The 24075-nt window shown below is 39.9% G+C and overlaps 1 protein-coding gene across 5 annotated transcripts in view; it reads right to left on the reverse strand.

Moving 5' to 3' along the window:
* The window catches only part of adcy7 (adenylate cyclase 7), a 166146-nt gene that overhangs the window by 64247 nt on the left and 77824 nt on the right, over positions 1-24075 (reverse strand). For all 5 annotated transcript variants that reach the window (XM_073070041.1, XM_073070040.1, XM_073070044.1 and 2 more), the window contains 3 exons: positions 10431-10993; positions 5756-5953; positions 4586-4747 (listed from right to left, as the gene is read on the reverse strand). In XM_073070041.1, coding sequence (XP_072926142.1) covers positions 4586-4747; positions 5756-5953; positions 10431-10604 — 534 coding nt within the window. In that variant the 5' untranslated portion in view covers positions 10605-10993. The remainder of the gene's footprint in view (positions 1-4585; positions 4748-5755; positions 5954-10430; positions 10994-24075) is intronic.

Genomic DNA, 24075 nt, shown 5'->3' on the forward strand with positions numbered 1-24075 from the left:
TCCTATGTCTTATGATCTTCTGTAACGTAAGAAGTATCAAACCTTATCGCGTATTGAATTTCTAAACTTTACTGGACCTGATATTACCTTTCTGCTTTAAAAATAAAGTGAAACTTCATTTTAATTTGTGTAAGAAAGATCAGTGACTCATTGGGTGGAGGAAGAAATGTTCTATACTTTATAACATTTTACACATTTTTATGTTTGGCAGGTGGTGGCCAAAGCAAATGCAGTAAACAAGTATTAACAAAGAAGTGTAATCATTTCACTTGGGCCTGATTTGGCAAGTTAACTAAGCTCCGGTCTCAGGAGGAGTTGGGCTGGGAGAGCTTCAGCCAGTTCATCTGCAGAGAAGAGTTAAAGTAACCACTTAAAAGAGGAAATGAGTACCCAGAATGTTGTGGCTTTCTGAATTGCAAAGCTGCTTAAGATCATTGACATAGTCATGTTTTGTATGTCATTTTCAGGTCAAAGTGCAGAAGGTCATGACCTATCTCCTCCCACCTTCTCACTTCACCCCCTCCCCACCTATCAGCTGCCACCTTGTACTCCTTCCCTCTCCCCCCCCCACCCGACGTGCAAAGTGAATGACATATAGCATTCATTATCATTTGCACAAACTTCTCCTGTTCAAATGAGGCCCAGATGACTGGTGAAACAGATTGTAACAGGAGGGTTGAGGCCTACTTTTGCATTAAAAGACTCTGCCCTATTGTTAAGTCCAGTGTAGGTATGTTCACTTAACTGTGCAGTATTATTGATTGCCTCTGCAGTCCCACTATCACTTTTTAAGTTTCTGTCCTTCTGCCACATCCCATAAAATTTCCCTACATTAAGTGTTGCAGGTTATTTGCCCAAATGCCCCATCAACTTCCTGACCTCACCCATTATAAAAGGAGCAATCCCACACAAATCAGCATTAACTCAGTCCTCAACCCCACCGACCTTCTATTCTCCGACCTTGACGACTACCAGACTGGAGTTGTCAAGGATTAATGGAAGACCACCAACCTTCAAATGGCCCCAAGAAACACATCATTGTCTAGCACAACCAAAAAAATAAAGAGGGGATAAGCTGCATTCCGAGGACAAACACTTCACATGTTCTATCTAGGCGCACAACACCGACAGTACCAATGTGACATGCTGGGTGACTGAGATGACACAGAAGTTAACAGGCTCAGGATGACAATGTCCTTCACCTCTCCAGTCACTGCAGTCCAGACATACCCGCGTGGCAGACTGTGACAGAATACCTTCCTACTGCCTGGTCCTTGAATAACCAACTGAAGGCAGAGTGTTGGAATAAATGGGCGTTTCACTGGTTGGCTCCCAATGGTTAGTGGAGTGCCAAAGGGGTTGGTTCTGGGCCAGCATCTGTTCACAATATACATGAATGAGGGGACCAAGTGGAGTCTATCTGCATTTGCTGATGTCGCCAAAACGAGGGGAAAAGGAAATTGTACGGAGATTACAGATTACAGAGATTGTGCGGAGAGGTATAGATAGGTAAGTGTCTATCAGATGGAGTACAATGTTAGTAAATGCGAGGTAATCCACTTTGTAAGGAAAAATAGAAGATCAGATTATTAAATGAGTGGTGAATGATTGCAGCATGCTGTTGTGTAGAGGAATTTGGGAGTGCTTGTGCATCAGTTGCAAAAGTTTGGTTTACAGATGTGACTAGGTTATCAAGAAGGCAAATGGAACGTTGGCCTTCACTGCTAAAAGGATTCAATTTAAGAGCAGGGTGGTTATGCTGCAATTATACTAAGTACTGGTGAGCTCACACCCGGAATACTGTGTGCAGGTCTGGCCTCCTCTCTTGAGGAAGGGTATACTGGCTTTAGAGGAGATGCAGAGGAAGTTCACCAGGTTGATTCCGGAGTGATGGGGTAACCTATGAGGAGAGATTAGGTGGCCTGGGACTATGTTTCCTGGAATTCAACTTATAGAAACATATAAAATCATGAAAGATATAGATAAGATGGAGATAGGAAAGTTGTTTCCACCAGAAGGTGAAACTCAAACCAGGGGTCATAGCCTCAAGATTCAGGGGAATAGATTTAAGCTGGAGATAAGGAGAAAGTGCTTTTCCTAGAGAGCAGTGAATCTGAGGAATTCTCTGCCCAGGGAAGCAGTAGAGGCTACCTCAGCAAATATGCTTAAGGCACAGTTTGATAGATTTTTGCATAGCAGGTGTATTAAGAGCAATGAGGTAGAGTCAAGCAGGTGAAGTTGAGACGATACCAAGATCATCCGTGATCTTATTGAATGGCAGAGCAGATTCAACAGGCCAGATGGGCTACCCCTGCTCCTATTTCTTATCTTCTTATCACTGGATATCTAACGTTTATCTCTGAAGTATCTTAGGGAGCACTTTCCTAACCTAACCTTTTCTAGCCCTCCCCCACTCAACAGCTTAAGATATTCTTTTGAAAGGCAACTTGAAAGATTGTCAACCTAATTAGTTAGTTCAGACTTTGATCTCTCCTTAGATGCTGCCTGATCTACTAAGAATTTCCAACATTCACTTCTTTCATTTATGTATGTTATCCTTGCCTCTTGGTCCTCACCCTTTCTCCTGGTTGTTCTGGAGAACCAATGATTGGAGCACCCATTTTTATGCAGGGCTCTCAAATTATTAACTGTAATGTTAACATATATAAAATGGCTTCTCTGTAGCATTATAATGAAATGGCTTCTTTTGTAGGTAACTGATCAGGTAATGCTCTGTTTAGTTGAAATGTTTGGGTTATAATTATTGATAACGGAGGATCTGACCAATGGAAGCAATGGTGTTCTATCTGGATGTGTGGGAACCTGGAGTGAGTGGCGGGTTTTTCGGGAGGAGAACCAAAGAGGACAGGTGTGTTGGACGCGCTCTGGTCGACCACCAAGGTTGGTCCCAGGCAGCGGGTCGAGGAGGTCAGAGGAGATCGAATGGTGGACAGAAGGCTTCGATAACTGAGCTCCAACAGTTGCACACGGACTGATTGAACTCTGATAAGTTTTGGCGCCCTTTTCTTTCTTTTGATATTGTATCGCTATTAATTACCTAATTGCAGTCAGATTTATAAAGCGTAATCTGTAAAACGTACATTGTGAGCTGTCTGATATTGTATGTGCGAGTTTGTACCAGTGTGCATTACACAGCATCTATGCAAATGGGTGACACGGTTTGGCAGGTGGACAGATTTCCCCTTAGACAAACACAAGCTGACAGCCCTAAGAGTTACATTTAAGTTAAATGAAATAACTCTGAGCTCAAGCAGAAACTGCCATCAATGGTCATCTTGATTTCTGAATTCAGAGAATGAAATTATGTGCAAACCCAGCTGACAACTCAACAGGCGATTTGAGATCCTTTAAACAGGGCAGATGCAGAAATGTCTCCTGCAAAGACTTGGCACAGCCTCCACTGCATTAATGGTATTTTGTGAAGCAGCTTGACAGCTGTCAGTAAGACATCACACAGGGTCAACATCACTGCGCTTCACTCCACTTGCTGCACCCACATTCAGCATTTCTATTTCACTCTTTTAGTTCCTGACTGGGTAAGACGACTGACTTTGCTCTCCAAATCAGCTTAGACTTGAATTTCCAGTCCCCCGAGATAAATATAACAGCCTACGTTTCATTTGACAACGTACAATTAACTTAACTTAACCTTCCACTTGTGATAAAATACCATTTTATCCTAACATATAAATAGGTCTGTGTCTAGACTTACATACTTGTTTGTACTCTTGGACAAACTGGTTAAGGTTCATGCAGGGCTTGAGGTTTGTGGCTGACATTTATACAAGGCATGAATCTTTTAGTTTTATTAATTAATAATTTTTAAAAAGCAAAGTAAATCCTCTACAATCTCAGTTTTTCTTTTCACTAATAAAATTCCACTTCATTTACTTTGAATTGAGTGTGTCATAAAATGCTTTAAAGATATTCACATAGAATACAGATCAATGCCATTAGTTTGGGGGATGCACTAACCAACACAGCAAACGGTTAGAAATGAAACAGCAGAAAAGGAAATGACCAGAAAGCTGTTCTCCATAACACTAAAGAAAACTAAGATCCTTTTCAAGAAGTAATTAGGGCAAAGTTTAAACGAATCTTTCGATGCATTACTATTTATTTCAATTTACTTATGTCTTACAGAAATTAAATGGGTGAAATTAAAAAATATACAAGTACCCAATTTTGCTAAAATACTAATAGAAAACCAAACTGAATCAAAAGCTTTATGTAGAGTATGTTCAAGAATGCAAAGAAATGAGAGTCTAGTCACAGAAACTATTTGTATGATATAATTAAGTATTACTATGTTCCACTTAAATATGTTTACCATAGACATTATTTATATGATTTTTCAAAAAGATAAAAATTTACTACATTTCCTGAGGTGTGGAAAGTAAAAGTAAGCTCATTATTATGTATGTTGCAGCATCCTGCCTCCTGTTTAAAATTAATGAAACAAAGATTATTACCTTTTACCCAATTAAAAAATGAGGTTCTGATTTGTACCTACAGGTGGTCAAAAATCAGGGTAACAGTTAAAAATTTAGTAAAGGCGACTCACCTGATGAGCAAGGTAGATGGGTGGTTTCGGTGAAGTTGAGAGGTAAATACTGAGCGTAACTAAATGAGAGATGGACGACAGGAGACTGGCAATGATGGCATCCCGCATAGATAACGGCAGCATTGTATATAAAACAAAGACAATGTACAAAAAGAATGGCACCTTAAAGAAAACAGAAACTATCTTATTGTTTAAATTTTTAACTTATCTCCACCTACAAATTGTACCCTCCCAACAAACATAATTATCTTTACATCATCAAAATTCAGCCTTTAAAATGCATCTTGCTGATCTACACCAGTGAAAGCAAAAATGAAATTTACTCATAAGTATTTAAAGAGTACTTCACAATTTTGCTTCTCTCCTCTCTGAACTCACATTTTATAAATAAAAAAAAATAGTTCTATCAGCTGATTCAGGAGACCTGCTTCCCTAATTTTTGAGCAGAGTTCAAAACACCAATTTTGCAGTACAAGCATCACTACAGTAGGTATTTATTTATTTATTTTGTGGATCAATGGAAAAGTGGCAGATGCACAGGCCCTGCCAAATGGATCCTCACACCAAATATCATTCCCTAGAGATAACACAGCAGGCATTTGAAAAAAAACAGATGAAATTTTGTACCTTCCACCTACAAAAATATCTACAGAAACATAACTAAACATTGCATAGCTCAGCATGTTATAAAATCACTTAGAAACTTCTGTTTGAAATAACTTTGTAATGTACAGGATGAGCTTCCCTGGGCAAGCCCAGCAGTCATTTTGTTGTAAGCTTGATCCAATAAACAAGAGATTTTTTAAAATGGGAACTTAATCTGTGGTCAGTTTGTTAAGAATGTTGATCATGACGCAAATGTGGTCTTCTTTGTAATTCTGTTGCTTCAGTAAGAATCAGTTTGACAGCTCATTCAAAGGATGGGCCTTTGGTAATGCTGCACACACACTCTGCTTCAAGAATGGGACTTACTAATCAATCAAACCAAACTGATACTACGATAAAATGAACAGAATATTCATGAGAGTCAACAGCATCAAATTCCTTTTAGCATTCTTCCAATCAGAACACCTTTTGCCAAAATTATCAGGAGAAACTTAGCAGAAATTCTAACCCTATTCGTTTACAGATACCACTATAACTGAAATTGAAAACTGAAATGCGTCTTACCTGGTCCCAAGCAGAGATAGCTTCACCAGTGAAAATGAAAATATACCCCATGATAAGAAGGCAAAGCCAAATAAACAACGCAAATATCTTCATGCATCTTTGAAATAATGACTCAATGAAGACCAGAACAAAAATGACTACAAATATCCCCAGAGCGATGCACAATGTAACAAAAAAGCGAAGATGATCCAGAACTGTCTGCATGAGAAAAAGATGAAACATGGACATGAAATACAGATGACCCCCCTTTCCATTTCTGTGTAAAGTTATTCAGCACTGTGCATGCATGAAATTATTGAAGAGTGCAAAATGAACTTCAGCTCATATCAAAGTACCTCATCAATTTTCAGTAATTCAAAGAATTATGTAACATGCAGATTTACAGTTAATGAATTCCTATGGAGTCCTCAAAACTCCATATTAAAATTAATAATAAAAGCTTCCAAACTGGCTAATCAGCTTTCCGAATTTGACAAGCAAACTATTCATTAATTCTTACAGTATAACATTTTACAAATAAGAATAATACAAAATTCTTTCATTCTTTTTTGAAACAAATGATTATATTAGGTTGTACAATAATGTCAATTCAGATAATATGCAGTCTTATCATTTTACTTCTTATAATGACACAGAACTAATCAGGCCCTTGCTGGCTCCATGGAGTGGAATCCCAGTAGTACCACTCCTACTTCACATTTCCCTGTATCACCTGAATATATTCCCAAGCACTTATGTTCCTCCTTTGATGGACACTCACCTTTGATTCCCTCTGCCATTAATCTGCACAGAGGGTAAATTTATAGCAGCCAAATAACCTACCAATGTGAGGAGGTGTGAGGGGATGTGAGGGGATGTGAGGGGATGTGAGGGGAAAGTGAAGCCTTCAGAGGAAACCCAAGGTTCATATAATATGCTGGTCCCTGGAGATGGGAACCAGAAACTCTAACTGCTGACACATGAAGCTGTCCCAAAAGACAGAATAAGCCTTCCTTTAAAAATTATTTATTTTTGTTCCTAATTAACCTCCTCCTAAAATCACAGAAATGCCCGCACCTTAATACCATTTGCATGAAACTGTTTTCCTTAGCGAGCGATTCGTAGAGAACAGAACAGAAACTCCCTTATTTCAAGGTAGTACTGACAAAATATTAGCTGTAGACAAGAATTAACTAGTTTATCAATTTTCACTTTTTTTATTAGATTTGAGTGGATTTCTACAACAAGGAAGTTTCAGAACTGCAGCACTAAGTAACATTCTTCATCTTCAATACAGTTATTTGTATATACAGTCGGCCCTCCTTATCCGTGAATCGCAAAAACCCGGAAGTGCTCTTCCAGCACTTGTTGTTCGAGCATGTACAGACTTTTTTTTCTTGTCATTATTCCCTAAACAATGCAGTATAACAACTATTTTACATAGCATTTACATTGTATTGGGTATTATAAGTAATCTAGAGATGATTTGAAGTGTATGGGAGGATGTGCCTGGATTATCGTGGATCAGCATCGAAAAAAATCGGAAGTTCTCTTACTAAGTAAGTCAGACCAGGTACATCTGGTATTATTTAGCATCAGTTAGTCAAATGTTTGCATTTATATATAGTATATATTTTACCTTTCTATGCATATAAAATGCTTAAGAACGCATGTTTCAGCGCCAGGCTCGGGAAGTTCCCGAGTTCAATCTAGTGACAGATCACTATGGAGTGCACTCTCCACCATGCCGGATTGATGTGGAGGATCAAAAACCCAAAATCCCAAAACCCAATAATTAAATCACTGCATTGCTTAGCAGTAATTGTAGCTTTCATCGGGGTACAGCCTTTCTCACTTTATCCTTTAAAATTGTTCCAATCATTGACCGATGTAGCATAACGCTTTTCCAATGACCGATGGCATTTCACCTCTTTCCGATCACTTTATTATTTCCACTTTATTTTCAATCGCTATCGTGATTATTTTTGTGAACAGAAACACTGCAGATTCAGATCTCTGCCACTGGGTCCTAAGATCCACCGCACTGAGACAGGCTCAATAAGGTCTTGGGTTCCACTGGGTCCTAAGATCCACCGCATTGAGACAGGTTGAATAAGGGACTTGAGCATCCATGAATTTTCATATCCGCGAGGGGTCCTGTAATCAATCTCTCATGGATAAGGAGGGCCGACTGTATTTCATCTACAGATTTCAGCATTGGCAATTGAATATTCAAATCCCAAGCAATCACATAGTGGAAAAATAAGTCATTCAGGCTGTTGTGCTAATACCACTGTTCTGCTCTCCCTATAATCTCTATTTTTCTCTCTAACATTAAATTAATTATTGAAGTTGATTCCTCTGCCTTTTCATACAATGATGTCTTTGTCATAAATTGTCTCAGGATTTTAAATAAATCTTTTCAATGTTAATATGCTTACTACAAACTGCTTGAAATTCCACTAACTGCTGATTTATATAGGTGTTAACTCATATAAGTGGACTCCCAGAAGAAGCAGCTTCCTGAAGAGTAAAACAAGCAAATGTACTTGGGAAAAGATTTGTTCTTCCCACCTTCAAGATCTTTCTGCCAAAACTTAAATTTAGAAACTGATTATTGTTTACTCCCTAGATGATTTGCTGAATTAGCATTATATGCAGCCTCTTTATTCACTTGCAGTTTCATTCTTCCTCTTTTAACAAAACATTTATCTTTCTAAATATTGCCCAGGAATCATAACTTCCTTATTACAACTAAAATCCCATCTTTGACATTCCACTGTAAATTTACGTAGCTGAGTTCATAAAGTCAACCAGCTGTGAGCTCCCGACTCCTCAAAGACCAACATTCTCTTGCAAGTTGTCACCTGCCAATATCTAGTTGCAGTGACTATGGTCATAACTACATATATTCACGCTCACTATTAATGTATCTTAAGCACCCTGTGGCATGATAATACCATGAAAAATAGGCGGGCAGATTGTAATACAGCAGTTAATTTGCAAACAGTAAAATTTCACAGACAACTGTGTGACTATAATCAGGTAATTATGTTTTTGTAACGCTGTCTGAGAAATTAATTATTGTTCAGCATGTTGGAAAAACTTTCTTAATTGAAACTGTGCCAATGGAGTCATCTTTAATTCAAGGAGTGCCTTTGGGTCCCCTTTTTCATATAATTCTTTGAAGGAATGATGCACAGTTATGGGGTTTAATTTCTTATTATCTCGGATTTCAAAATATATAAATGTGTGTGTGCTCAAATATTTGGGAAGGGACCCGAACCTACAACCATCTGACTTAGAGACAAGAGAGCAACCAAGTGAGGCACACCTAATGGTAAACAACACCCCATAATTTTCTCAATCCAAAAAGCCTACATTACATCTTATAATGACACTGAATCCTGTCAAATCTAAACTTTAGCACAATGGGTTAAGCAAATCTTCTCCTTAGCAACAGAGTCTCTGTTGGCATTAACAGTTCATAGAGACAGGTATTTAAAAACATACAAATGATCTATAATTTTCTCCTGGGTACAATACTTTTCTACAAGAGTAGCCTCAGCGCTCAAATATCAGGCTCAAAGTTCCACAAAAGCATTGGCAAAGAGTTGTTGTAAAATCTTCTAAAATGAATTAGCTTGTTTCCCCTTTCCCACCTGTGCTCCGTGTCAAAATACAAAACTAAGAGTACTTTTTAATAGGCTTATCCTGTAAGTGTTCTTCAGTAAATTCTTAAGAGAATAAAAGATGGTGCCCCAAAAAGACATGGAAAATGAAGGATTAAAGTAGTACAATTACCAGCAATGGTTGATAAGTGTACAAAGAACTTTTAGAAACATTCATATACTGTATTGTTTAATCTACACGCCCCCCCCCACAGTGATGCAGCAAAAGAAACAATATGATTCAATTATTGATTTTTTGCCCAACAGATTTTAAGGAATTCTGCTCTGACAACAAACACTGGCATCAGCTTCTGTCACATGTAAATATAAATAAAGTCTACAAGTAACAATCATGAAATTTTTAAAACTGAACCTGTAATTACACTTCCATTAAAAATTGCAGCTGAAATTCAAATTCACAATGGTTAGAATCTATTTATTTGTTTTTAGCAAAATCAGAATTTATTGCCCATCCCCAGTCACCTTTGCTAAGTTGGTCCCAGATCCATATCTGGCATTTTAATTTTATTTGTTTATTTATTTGAAATACTGTGAGGAATAGGCCCTTCCAGCTTTTTGAGCCATGGTGCCAGCAACCCACTGATTTAACCCTAGCATAATCACAGGACACTTTGCAATGACTAATTATGAAGTAGTTAAAACAAGTACCCTATTGTATTATTAAAGAGGGAGCTACAGGATTTTCCCCAAACTTATTGAAATATTAAATAGTACATTATGTTACAACTGTGCACAATTTGCCAGGGAGCATGCTCCTGCACTTACAGTAGATGCAGAGGGCACAAGTTTACAAACATGGCCTGTGACCTTTGATCCAGTCCCGTTTCTTAAAATGAAACTCTAAGTGAACAATGTACTTTAGGACTCAGTTTTCAAATTACAGTCTATCATATAGTTAGTGAGCCCCATGTTAAAACAATACTGATACTAAAAACCAACATTAAAAAGCAAATTTTCCTTTGCTCTGTCATTTACAGTGCATAGACAAAACATTTTCAACTTACCAGTTCAATGGCAAAGAAGGTGATAATCAGGGCTATACAGGCCACAGTAATAATCAACAGGAAATGAAAAACAAGTGGGAATTGCTGGGTTATGCAGAAGTAGGTCTCAAAGAGTGAGTCTGTTCTTCGACGAGTTTCATTTTCATTAATAAAGTACTTCCCTCTGGACGGCATTGTTTATAATTCCAAGTTTTCTTCTTTAAGGTAAGACTTTGGTAGTTGGCAACTCAGGGCTCCCTGTTAAAGGTATTTTTTATTGTCTGGCAAAGAAGGCTGTTCATTCATTTCACTCTGTCTAGTGCCTTCCCTTGTGATGTAAAACAAGAGAGGGTGGGGATGGGTTGCGGGAGGGGAGGGATGGTGGTAGGGGAGTGGTCACTCTTCCCAGTTTGTTCTGACGTTCAAACCCACCACGTGCACTTCATCAATTGAGCTGAGCATGATCTTTCAGTTTAAAATAATGTTTTTTTTCTTTTAAGCGCTTCAGAATTATCCTTGCCAGACAATTATTCTTCTTAACATCCGGGAATGGATATTGACGATGTTCTCGAGTGGCATTAGTCCTACGAGGAAGAAGAGATAAAGGGGTTAAAGAGAATCAGCCACGTGTTTCACTTCACTCAATGTGCTTCCATTAACCTTTCCTTTGTGAACTGCACAAGTATTATGCACCTGTCCTTTGAAATCTTCCACTAGATTTCTTCAAAAATAACATAAATATGCAACTATCTTATCTTCTGGGATCTATCAGATATTTAACTGATTTTTACTATGGGTCTCTTTGAATGGAATAATATTGTATATACAAATTTCTCTACACTTGCACTGACTCAGTCGTGTTAGGCTAAAATACCCGAAGTCTTCCCCAATCTACAACAGAATTGCCTATTCTGACACTGCATATTAGGATATAAATTAAAATGCAATTTCACGCTTTCTCGTTATCGGGGACAGAATGTGTGTTAGCCCTTACACATTTAATTACAAACAGTTCCATGGTGACAGCAAGGCACGGAGAACAATGAACATTTAGAGTTGGCAAATATATTTAAAGAGCAATGACCAACAATTTATGAGTGGATGTTTCAATGATCTCTTTTCAGCACTGCGGAAACTGCGGTATTGTGACAGTAGCATGAAGAATAGGATTCTGGTAACAAGGGGTGCCAGAAGAGAAGAATAAATTGAACAGAACATTTTCATTCCTAAATTACAATCACCATAGCAGTCTCTGACCGGTCCTCAGAGAGAATAAATACCAATGACAATACTAGCACTGAATTCACAATGACAGGACTGTTTCAATCACCTACACATACAGCTGTATTCATTAAGATTAAAGAGAAAACGTGAACAAAATGGATCAATTTGTATCCATTAGGAAGAATTCTAAGTTTTGTTTCACTGCAGGGGTTTAGCACCAAATACAGAACTAGAACTATGGGTGACTAGCAACCAAGTAATTCAAGAGTGAAACTGTATTTTGTACAAATAGCCCAATACAAGATGCAATGTTTCGTTTATATCACAGGATGATCGATCATCAGAGCTACTCTACAAATCAACAGCAGTGTGCTTGCTCTATCAAGGAGTGCAGTAGCAATAGCAACTGGTATCAAATAGCCATTGTTTTGCTTTTGTATTAATTACATACAAAGTGGGAACTTCAACCTAATTATGCAGGAATTTGTAACTTTGGGCCAAATGTCATTATATGGATAATATTATCTCTTTGCCATTCTGAACTTTCAATTTCCTGTTCAATTATATCAGAAGGCTCACCAGGGTTCAATCCTTTGCTAAATCCCATTTGACTTCCATGTTTGTTCCTTTAACAACATCAAGTCAAGTCAATACCTTATCTCCCGCCTAGGTAGCCTCCTACCTGTCGGCATGAATATTCAACTCACAGACCTCCATTGATACCCCTGCCCCCCCCTTACCCCATCCCTATCTATAATTTTAGTCTGGTTCTCTTTCTCTCTCTTTTTCCCCCCTCACTATAATCTCCCCCCAGCCCTACCTTTCTTTCTCTTTTATTTCCCATAATTCTCCACCTTCCCCTAGCCCATTTCCCTTCAGCCTATCACTTCCCAGCTCTCTACTTCATCCCTCCCTCCACTTCTTATCCCCCCCCCACCCCGACCATCCCATGTTACTTCACTCCTGATGAAGGGTTTCAGCCCGAAACGTCCTCACTACCTCCTCCCATAGATGCTGTCTGGCCTACTGAGTTCTGCCAGCATTTTGTGTTTTTATTTATTTCCAGCATCTGCAGATTCACTCGTGTTTTCTATCATCATTTAACTATATACATATAATGTATATAGAAACAAGGACCGAAAGAGGCTGCAGAAAGTTGTAAATCTAGTCAGCTCCATCTTGGGTACTAGCCTACAAAGTTCCCAGGACATCTTCAAGGAGCGGTGTCTCAGAAAGGCAGCGTCCATTATTAAGGACCCCCAGCACCCAGGGCATGCCCTTTTCTCACTACTACCATCAGATAGAAGGGTACAGAAGCCTGAAGGCACACACTCAGTAATTCGGAAACACCTTCTTTCCCTCTGCCACCTGATTCCTAAATGGACACTACCTCACTTTTAAAAAAAATATATAGTATTTCTGTTTATTGCACAATTTTAATCTATTCAATATACGTATACTGTATAAAGTATACTGAATAAGATTTATTTATTATTACTATTATTTTAATTTTTTCTTCTATATTATGTATTGCATTGAACTGCTGCTACTAAGTTAACAAATTTCACTTCACATGCTGATGATAATAAATCTGATTCTGATAGTGCTACTTTGAATCAAGGTGTAAAACACAGTAGTACACATAATACACACATCACGCAAAAACACATCAGCTTCATTGACATATGAACACTGTACTTTTCCCAAATCTGAGCAGATCACAATACTTGTCCAACACTCATGAATGAACAGAAGTATCTTTTGCTTCATCATTAGAAGGCAAAACTCATTGTCTTAGACACACAAAGTACACTGCAGATGCTGTGGTTAAAGCAACATGTACAACACGCCGGAGGAACTCAGTAGGTCAGGCAGCATCCGTGGAAACGAACAGTCAACGTTCTGGACCGAGACCTGATGAAGGGTCTCGGCCCAAAACGGTGACTGCTCATTTCCACAGATGCTGCCTGACCTACTGAGTTCCTCCGGCGTGTTGTACGTTTTGCTCATTGTCTTGGAACCTTGTTATATCCTCTGTTCTGTATCCACTAACTCTGTGCCTCCCATTAGGCCATGAATGAGGATGAATCCCAGCATGTCTAATCTTGGAATTCTGTTTGATGCTGAACCAAGATACTGACCACATATCTATACCATCACCACATCAACCTCTGCCTTAAGTACATCCAACAACCTGGCCTCCACAGCTGCATATGGTAACAAATTCCACAAATTCACCACCCTTTGACTAAAGAAATTTCTATGCATCTCTGCTTTAAATGGACACCCCTCTATCATGACACTGTGCCCTCTTGTCCTAGACTCTCTCACCACAGGAAATATCTTTTCCATTTGAACATTTGAAAGTTTTCAATGAGATTCCCACTCAACCTTCTAAATTCCAGTGAGTACAGACCCAGAGCCATCAAACATTCCTCATATGATATCCCTTTCATTCCTGGAATCATCCTTGTGAACCACCTCTGGACCCTCTCCAACGCCAGCACATCTCCTTTGATGAGGAGCCCAAAACTGTTCACAATACTGAAGGTGAGGCCTCTCCAGTGCCTTATAAAGCCTCAGCATCACATCCCTGCTCTTGCATTCAAGACCTCTTGAAATGAATGCTAACATTGCATTTGCCTTCCTCACCACCGACTCTAACTTCAAGTTAGCCGTCAGGATGTTCTGCACAAGGACTCCCTTACATCTCAGATTTTTGGATTTTCTCCCCATTTAGAATATAGTCTGCACAGTTATTTCTACTACCAAAGTGCATGACCATGCATTTCCAACATATTTAATTTGCAACTTTCTTGCCCATTCTCCTAATCTGTCCTAAGTTCTTCTGCATCCTCCCTGTTTCCGATCACTACCTGCCCCTCCACCAATCTATTTTATCATCTAATTCATCTATATATTGCATAAAAAGAAGTGGTCCCAAAACCGACCCCAGCAAAACACCACTAGTCACTGGCAGCCAACCAGACAAGGATCTTTTTATTCCCACTTGCTGCCTCCTGCCAATCAGCCAATGCTCTAACCATGTCAATAACTTTCCTGTAATACCATAAGCTCTTAACTTGGTAAGTAGCCTCATGAGTGGCACCTTGTCAAATGCCTACTGGAAGTCCAAATATACAACATCCACTGCATCCCCTTTATCTATCCTACTTGCAATCTCCTCAAAGAATTCCTACAGGTTCCTCAGACCAGATTTTCCCTTAAGGAAACCATGCTGACTTTGTCCTATCTTGTTCTGTGTCACCAAGTAACTCCATAACCTCATCCTTAACGATTGACTCCAATATCTTCCCAGCCACTGAGGTCAGGCTAACTGGTCTATAATTTCCTTTCTGCTGCTTTCCTCCTTTCTTAGAGAGTGCAGTGACATTAGCAGTTTTCTAGTCCTCTGAGACCATGCCAGAGTCCAATGATTTTTGAAGATCCTTACTATTGTCTCCACTTTTCTAACGCTACCTCTTTCAGAACCCCAGGGTGCAGTTCATCTGATCCGGGTGACTTATGTACCCATGGGTCTTTCAGGTTTTTGAGTGCTTTCTCCCTTGTAATAGTAACTGCACTCGCTTCTCTTCCTTCACACACTAGAACATCTGGCACATTGCTAGTGTCTTGAACAGTGAAGATTGATGCAAAATACTCATTTAGTTCATTTGCCATCTCCTTATCCCCCATTATTTCTCTGGCTTCATTTTCTAGTGACCTACGTCCATTTGACTCTCCTTTATTTTTTTAAACATACTTAAAGCTTTTACTACCCACTTCGATATTTTTTGCTAACTTGCTTTCATATTTCATCTTTTCCCTTCTAATGATTCTTTTATTTGCTCTCTATAGGTTTTTAAAAGCTTCCCAAACCTTATTCTTCCTGCTAATTTTTGCTTTGACATGAGCTTTTGACTTCTCTTATCAGCCACAGTTGTACTATTTTGCCATTTGAGTATTTCTTCATTTTTGGAATATATATATATCCCTGACTGCAGCTCCTTTGGCCAAATCCTCTCTTATACCGCTGTAATTTCCTTTACTCTACTGAAATACTGCTGTGTCAAACTTTACTTTCTCCCTATCAAATTTCAACTTGAACTCAATCATATTGTGATCACTGGCTCCTAAAAGGGCTCTTGTACTTTAGGCTCCCTAATCATCTCCGGTTCATTACATAACACCAAATCCAGTATAGCGGATCTTTCAGTAGGCTCAATGACAAACTGCTCTAAAAAGGCATCTCATAGGCATTCAACAAACTCACTCTCTTGAGATCCATTACCAACCTGATTTTCCCAATTGATCTGCATGTTAAAATCTCCCCTGACTATATAGGATCAGAAGATGTGGAATCCTTGTGGGTAGAGTTAAGAGTAAAAAGATCCTGATGGGAGTTATATACAGGCCTCCTAACAGCAGACAGGATGTGGGCTACAAATTACAATTGGAGATAGAAAAAGCTTGTCAAAAGGCAATGTTACAATAGTCATGGGGGGCTTTCAATATGTAGGTACACTGGGAAAAGCAGGTTGGTGCTGGATCCCAAGACGGAATTTGTAAAGTGCCTATGAGATGGCTTTTTAGAGCAGCTTGTGGTTGAGCCCACAAGAGGAAAAGCAATTCTAAATAGGGTGCTGGGTAATGAAACAGAACTGATTTTGGAGCTTAAGGTAAAGGAACCCTTAGGAGATCATAACATGATAAAATTCACCCTGCAGTTTGAGGGAGATGCTAAGGTCAGATGTATCAGTATTACAGTGGAGTAATTGGAATTACAGAGGCATTAGAGTGGAGCTGACCAAAGTTGATTGGAAGGGGACAGCAACAGTGATGAGGGCAAAACAGCAAAGGCTGGAGCTTCTGGGCAAAATTCAGAAAGTGCAGGAAAGATACATCCCAAAGATGAAGAAGGGGGGATGATGCAACCATGCCTGACAAAGGAAGTCAATGACAGCATAAAAGCAAAAGGGAGGGCATATAATATAGAAAGAAAATAATGGGAATTTAGAGGATTGGGAAGCTTTTAAAAGCCAAAGAAAGCAACTAAAAAAAAGCCATGAGGAGAGAAAATATGAAGGTAAGCTAACTAATAATATAAAAGAGGATACTGAAGTTTTATCAGATTCATAAAGAGTAAAAGAGGAAAGAGTGGATATCAGACCACTGGAAAATGGTGTTGGAGAGGTAGTAACAGCATGAACACGTATTTGTGTTGTGTAGTGTCTTCACTGTGGAAGACACTAGCAGAAAGCCAGAAATTTGAGAATTTCAGGGGCAGAAGTGAGTGTAGTTACTATTACTAGGGAGATGGTGCTTGGAAAATGGAAAGGTCTGAAGGTAGGTAAGTCAACTGGACCATATGGACTACACCCCAGGGTTCTGAAAGAAGTAGCTGAAGAAATTGTGCAGACATTAGTAATCACTACATTCTAGAAAGATTCCAGAGGACTGGAAAGTTAAAAACCTCACTCTTTAAGAAGAGAGGGAGGCAGAAGAGAGGAAATCATAGGCCTGTTAGCATGACTTCAATGGTTGGAAAGATGTTGGAGTCAATTATTAAGGATGAGGTTTTGGCGTACTTGAGGCACATGAGAAAATAGGGCAGAGTCAGCATGATGAAATCCTGACAAATCTGCTGGAATTCTTTGAGGAAAAAACAGGCAGGATAAACAAAGGAGAGTCAGTGGGTGTTGTTTACTTGGATTTTCAGAGGCCTTAGTCAAGGTGCCGCACATGAGGCTGCTTAACAAAATGAGAGCCTATAGCATTACAGGAATGGTACTAGAATGGACAGAAGATTGGCTGATTGACAAGATGTAAAAAGTGGGAATAAAGAGGGCCTCTCCTGGTTGGCTGCCAGTGACTAGGGTCCACTTCATTTCATACTATACGTCAATGATCTGGATGACAGAATTGATGGCTTTGTGCCAAGTTTGTAGATGATATGAAGACAGGTAGAAGGGCAGGTAGTGTTGAGAAAGCAGAGAGTCAGCAGAAGGACTTAGACAGATTAGAAGAATGGGCAAAGAAGTGGCAGATGGAATATTGGTAGAAGGAATAAAGGCATAGACTATTTTCTAAACAGATAATTTTTTTTTAAATCAGAGGTACTTGGTGAATCCTTTGCAGGATTCACTAAAGGTTAACGTGCAGGTTGAGTCGGTGGTAAGGAAGGCAAATGCAATGTTTGCATTCATTTCAAAAGAACTAGAATATAAAAGCAAGGACATAAATGCTGAGGCTTTATAAGACATTGGTCAGACAGCCCCTGGAGTATTGTGAGCAGCTTTGAGCCTCTTATCTAAGAGATGTTCTGGTATTGGAGAGGGCCAGAGGATGCTCACAGAAAATTTTCCATGAGCAAAAGGATTAACATGTGAGGAGTGTTTGATGGCTCTGGACCTGTGCTTGCTGTATTTTAGAAGAATGAGGGAGGATCTCATTGAAACCTACCGAATATTGAATGGTCTAGATAGAGTTAATATGGAGAGGATGTTTCCTATGGTACTGGAGTCTAGGACTAGAAGGCACAGCCTCAGAATAGAGGCACGTCCATTTAGAACAGAGATGAGAAGGTGTTTCTTTAGCCAGAGGGTAGCAAATCTGTGAAATTGATTGCCACGGACAGCGGTAGAGGTCAAGACATTGGGTATCTTTAAAGAGCTGGTTGATAGTTTCCTGATTAGTAAGGGGTTCAAAGGTTACGGGGTGAAGGCAGGTTTGAGAGGGATAATAGATCAACCATGATGGAATGGCGGAGCAGACTCAATGGGCCAAATGGCCTAATTCTGCTCCTATGTCTTATGGTCTTAATGAGCTGATAAAACCCACACCTACATTTCTGTTATCTCCAACGCTCTTTCAGTCAGCCTCCCAACACCATCCACTGTAAATAAGCTCATAGCAAACAACATCTCCCCTATCGAACTGTGATAACTAACCCCAGTTTCAAATCTCTGTGCTTTCATCCATCCCTTTCTCTGTGACATCTTCCAGCCGAATAACTGTCTTTGCCCAGTTTCAGGTTAGCATCTTTAATTCTCATCAATCCAGCATGGGTGGTCATGTCTTCAGCTAGCAAGGGAAGCTCTTGAAACTATCCCCACTTTACCTTTCTGTCCCCAATTCATTCATAAAAGCCTGGCTTTTCTAAAGCTTTTTGGTCCTCTATCTTAATACTTCTTTATAAATGTTTCATGTAAAATTTTGTTTGTCTTTAGTGTAAGAGTAGGTCCCTTTGGCCACTCACACATGCCCCATCATTCATTACAACTGTGACTACCCCGACACTCATGTCCTCCACTATGCCAGTTCCCCTTGGTCCAATACTCCCCATTCTTTCAAATCTTTATACACAAATATCTCCCATGATCTGGCCACCTCAAGCCTCCAGGATAGAGAATGTCAGAGCTTTACCACCATTGCTTCACACCTGAGCTTTAAACATGTGCCTTCTAATCATTCCTCCTTCAAAGGTCACCCATTCATTGAACCATCTCAACATTTACCTGTCGTACTCCCTAGCAATTGTATCATTTTTCAGAAAGATCATCGCCTTTCCCCTAAACTCCACAGAATGTAGATTTAGTTTCTTCAGCTGGTTGTAAAAGACAAAGAACAGTACAGTAAAGAAACAGGCCCTTTTTGGTTTATATCCCCTTATTCTCTACTGATTATGTTTCTTAAACATTACCATTGAATCTGCTTCTACCACCTCACCTGGCAGCAAGTTTCAAGTTTAATGAATGTGTTTTTTGGACTGCCTCCAATGCCAGTATATCAGGGAACTAAAATCATACATTGTACCCAAGGAGGGGCCTTACAACTACTATGACAAGTCCCCATGAATAAACACCAACCTTCTTGCAACAAAGCCATTTGCCCTCCTAACCACTTGCTGTATCTGCTTGCTAACCATTGAGATTCATGCACAAGACGACTTAAATCCCTCAGTACTTCTCTCACCTGCTACCTTTATCCATTTAGATAAAAGTATTCCTTCAGATTCCTCTTACTGAAGTGCACATCCTCACACTTCCCCAGAATGAAGTCCTGTTGCCAAGATCCTGCCTACTTTCTCACATGACCTATACCCAGCTGCAGAGTCCACATCGGATTACAAAATGACCTCTCTCATATACACACTTCTATGTCATCAGCAAACTTGAATACATCACATGTCCTCTAGATCATTAATTGGAAATAATTAGGGCACTTCACATTAAATCCTTTATGAAAAGGACCCATTTATTCTGCCTTTCTGTTATTTATACAATAACCTATATTAAATATGTTCTAATGCATTTTCCCTAATACAATGAGCTCTTACCACGTGTATCAGCCTTTTTAATGGCACCTTGTCAAATGCCTTCTGAATATCCTAACGTTACACTTACAGGTTCCCTTCCATCAACTCTTGTGACTTCCTCAAAGAACTCCACTGAAAATCTAATTTTTCAAACTAGATTCATCTTCAGAAAACCATGCTGAAATTGATTTGTTTACATCAAGTGTCTCCGAATGACTGGTTATTTCTTCATTATAGACAGCGGCAGATGTTAAGCTAACAGGCCTATAATTATCCACGTTTCCCTTTTTTCTCTCTTACATAATGGAGTCACAAATGTGGTTATCCAATCCACTAGTACCTTCCTGAAACTCTGGAAAGAAAAAAAGCCTCAACTAATGACTCAATATTTCTGCAGTTGTTTCATTTACATAAAACCCCTAGGAATAACCCTCTGTGATCTGGTGACTTGTCCGCCATTAGTTCTCTAATACCTTCTCCTTTAAGATAGTGACGATTGCGAGTTCCTCCACAGTATTTGCAACTAGCCTGTCAGAAATCTTCAGGTTATTTGCATTGTCCTTTACAGTAAAGACAAATGAAAAGTGTCAATGTAACCTACCTGTTATTTCACAAACAAGAGAAAATCTTCAGATGCCAGAAATCCAAGCAACATGTACAAAAATGCTGGAGGAACTCAGCAGGCCAGGCAGCATCGATGGAAAAGAATACAGTCGAAGTTTCGGGCCGAGAACCTTCACCAGAACTGGAGTCAGAGAAAGAAAGTGGACGGAGGGGTGAAATAAAGAGCTGGAAAGTCAATTGGTGAAAGAGATACAGGGCCGGAGAAGGGAGGAATCTGACAGGAGAGGACCGAAGGCCATGGAAGAAAGAAAAGGGGGAGGAACACTAGAGTGAGGTGATGGGTAGGCAAGGAAATAAGGTGAGAGAGGAAAAATGAGGATGGGGAATGGTGAAGCAGAGGGGTGGGGGGCATTACCCAAAGTTGGAGAAGTAGATATTCATGCCACCAGGTTGGAGGCTACCCAGATAGAATACACGGTGTTGCTCCTCCAACCTGAGATTGGCCTCATTGCGACAGTAGAGGAGACCATGGACTGACATGTTGGAATGGGAATAGGAAGTGGAATTAGAATGGGTGACCACTGGGAGATCCTGCTTTTTCTGGCGGATGGAGCATAGCTGCTCGGCGAAGCGGTCTCCCAATCTAAGTCATGAGATGTCCTCCTCCTTCAAAGAAAGGGACTTGCCTTCCTCCATCAATGCTGCCCTCAACCACATCTCTTCCATTTCGTGCACGTCTGCCCTCACCCCATCTTCCTGCCACCCCACCAGGAATAGGGCTCCTCTTGTCCTCACCTACCACTACACCAGCCTCCATGTCCAGCACAAAATTCTCCGTAAGTTCCACCAGGATCCCGCTATCAAGCGCATCTTTCCCTCCCACCCAGCCACTTCCAGCTTTCCGCAGGGATCACTCCCTACACAACTCCCCAGTCCATACATCCCTCGCCACCAATCTCCCTCTTGGCACTTACCCTTGCAAGCAGAACAAGTGTTACACCTACACCTCCTCCCTCACTACTATTCAGGGCCCCAAACAGACCTTGCAGGTGAGGCGACACTTCACTATGAGTCAGTTGGGGTCATATACTGTATCCGGTGCTCCCGGTGTGGCCTCCTGTATATCGGTGAGACCTGATATAGACTGGAAACTGCTTCGCCGAGCATCTACGCTCTGTCTGCCAGAAGAAGCGGGATCTCCCAGTGGCCACCCATTTTAAATTCTACTTCCCATTCCCATATGTCAGTCCACGGTCTTCTCCACTGCTGCGATGAAGCCACATTCAGGTTGGAGGAGCAACACCTAGGTAACCTCCAACCTGATGGCATGAACATTCACTTCTCAAACTTCCAGTAATGCCCACCTGTCCTCACCCTCTGCTTCATCATTCCCCATTCCCATTTTTCCTCTCACTTTATCTCCTTACCTGCCCATCACCTCCCTTTGGTTCTCCTCTCACTTTTCTTTCTTCCATGGCCTTCTGTCCTCCTATCAGATTCCCCTTCTCCAGCCCTGTATCTCTTTCACCAATCAACTTCCCAGCTCTTTACTCCACCCCTCCCCCTCCCGGTTTCACCCATCACCTCGAGTTTCTTCCTCTGACTCCTCATCTTCTTTTTCTCCGGTACTGATGAAGGGTCTCAGCCCGAACACATCAATTGTACTCTTTTCCATAGATGCTGCCTGGCCTAATGAGTCCTTCCAGCATTTTGTGTGTGTTTTTTATTTCTTTTGTTTCCCCTCTATTAATTATCCGAATCTCACTCTCATTGGTTCTCACCCTTATCCAATGTACCTTCTTCCATTTTATATATCCATTAGACACCTTGCTGAATGATTTAATATTACTTACTAATTTTCTCCCTTTTAACTAGAATATTCATCTCCTTTGCTAATTATAAGCTGATTGATAAGCTACGGAACCTGAGCCTCTGTACCTCCCTCTGCAACTGGATCCTCAACTTCCTAACCAGAAGACCACAATCTGTGTGGATTGGTGATAATACCTCCTCTTCACTGACGATCAACACTCAGAGATTCAGGAACAGCTTCTTTTCCTCTGCCATACGATTCCTAATTAGGCATTGAGCTCATGAACACCACCCCATTTTTAAATATGTATTATTTCTGTTCTTGCTATTTATACACACACACACACACACACACACACACACACACACACAAACACTTACTGAAATTGTTTTACTTTTTTCTCTTTCTATATCATCATGTATTGCATTGTACTGCTGCTACTAAGTTAACAAATTTCATGACACATGCTGATGATAATAAACCTGATTCTGATTAATCTAATTCTTGTAAATTTCCTCACCTTCTGGTTTACCTCCAGCTCTTACCAGTTCATATATTCCGGTACTGAGTATTTTCTTTGACCTCCTTTGTAACTGTGATGGCTCAACCTTCTCCTGTGAATCACCTCAGTACGTTTTGCTAAGTTATGGCCTCTTTCAAAATGAGTTGTTATTCACGGCTGAAATTATTGCTTTCGTATCAGAATACATCTCATGATCAGAGCGTAAATAGAAAGCAGTTTGTTAAATGCTGCAGAAATTTTCAGTCAAGCTGCAATTAGAACTTAATAAAATTATTGAATTTATTTTTGAAGTTGTTCCAATATAGTGCACACTTGATAAACACTGAAAAAGGAAACAGTCCACTTGCAATGATGATTTGAATACTTAACTTTCCAATTAATTCTTCATTATCCAATTTGTTTTCATTATGGAACAAGCACTCAAGTACTTCATTCAGTAGTTTTCTTTTAAGAAAATAGGAGCTCATAGACTCATACAAGATGATTTAATCTCCACATCAAAAACAGAAATGATAAATGTAACTATAAATTGAAACAAGCACACTTTAATAAACTTCCAAATGGCATTTCAAATCATAAACACAAGAGGTACTACAGATGCTGGAAATCCGGAGCAACGTGCAAAAAAAATGCTGCACGAACTCAGCAGGTCAGGCAGCAACTATGAAAATGAATAAACAATCGACGGTTTGGCCCAAGACCTTTCTTCAAGGTTACAAAGGAAGCAGGATGCCTGAATAAAAAGGTGGGTGGAGAGGATGGGAGGAGAAGGACTAGCTAAAAGGTGACATGTGAAGCCAGGTGAGGGGGAAAGATGAAGGGCTAGAGCAGGAATATGATGGGAGAGGAGAGTGGACCAGAGGAGAAAGGGAAGGAAGGGCACCAGGTGAGGAGAAGGGATAAGAGGCCAGAGCGGGAAATAGAAAAAGAGGGAAGGCAGGAGAAAATTTTTACTTGAAGAAGAGATTGAAGTTCATGCCATCAGTTTGAAGGCTGCCCAACATCCTTACAAGTTACCCAGATTGTTTATGTTTCAAATTTATAAATAAATTTATAATCTTAGCTTAGTAGGAACTTGAACACACATTCCACTGTGTTTTCAACCAGTCTGCAAATTATGGTAGTGATCCATTTTCTCTCTTTGTTCCTGGAGGTGTGCAAGTTTTTTAAGAGAAGGAATCACACAGTCTAAAATTCAGCCTAACTAAGCACAGTCATAGAGAAA

This window comes from Hemitrygon akajei, chromosome 17 (assembly GCF_048418815.1).
Source record: "Hemitrygon akajei chromosome 17, sHemAka1.3, whole genome shotgun sequence".
Taxonomy (NCBI): domain Eukaryota; kingdom Metazoa; phylum Chordata; class Chondrichthyes; order Myliobatiformes; family Dasyatidae; genus Hemitrygon; species Hemitrygon akajei.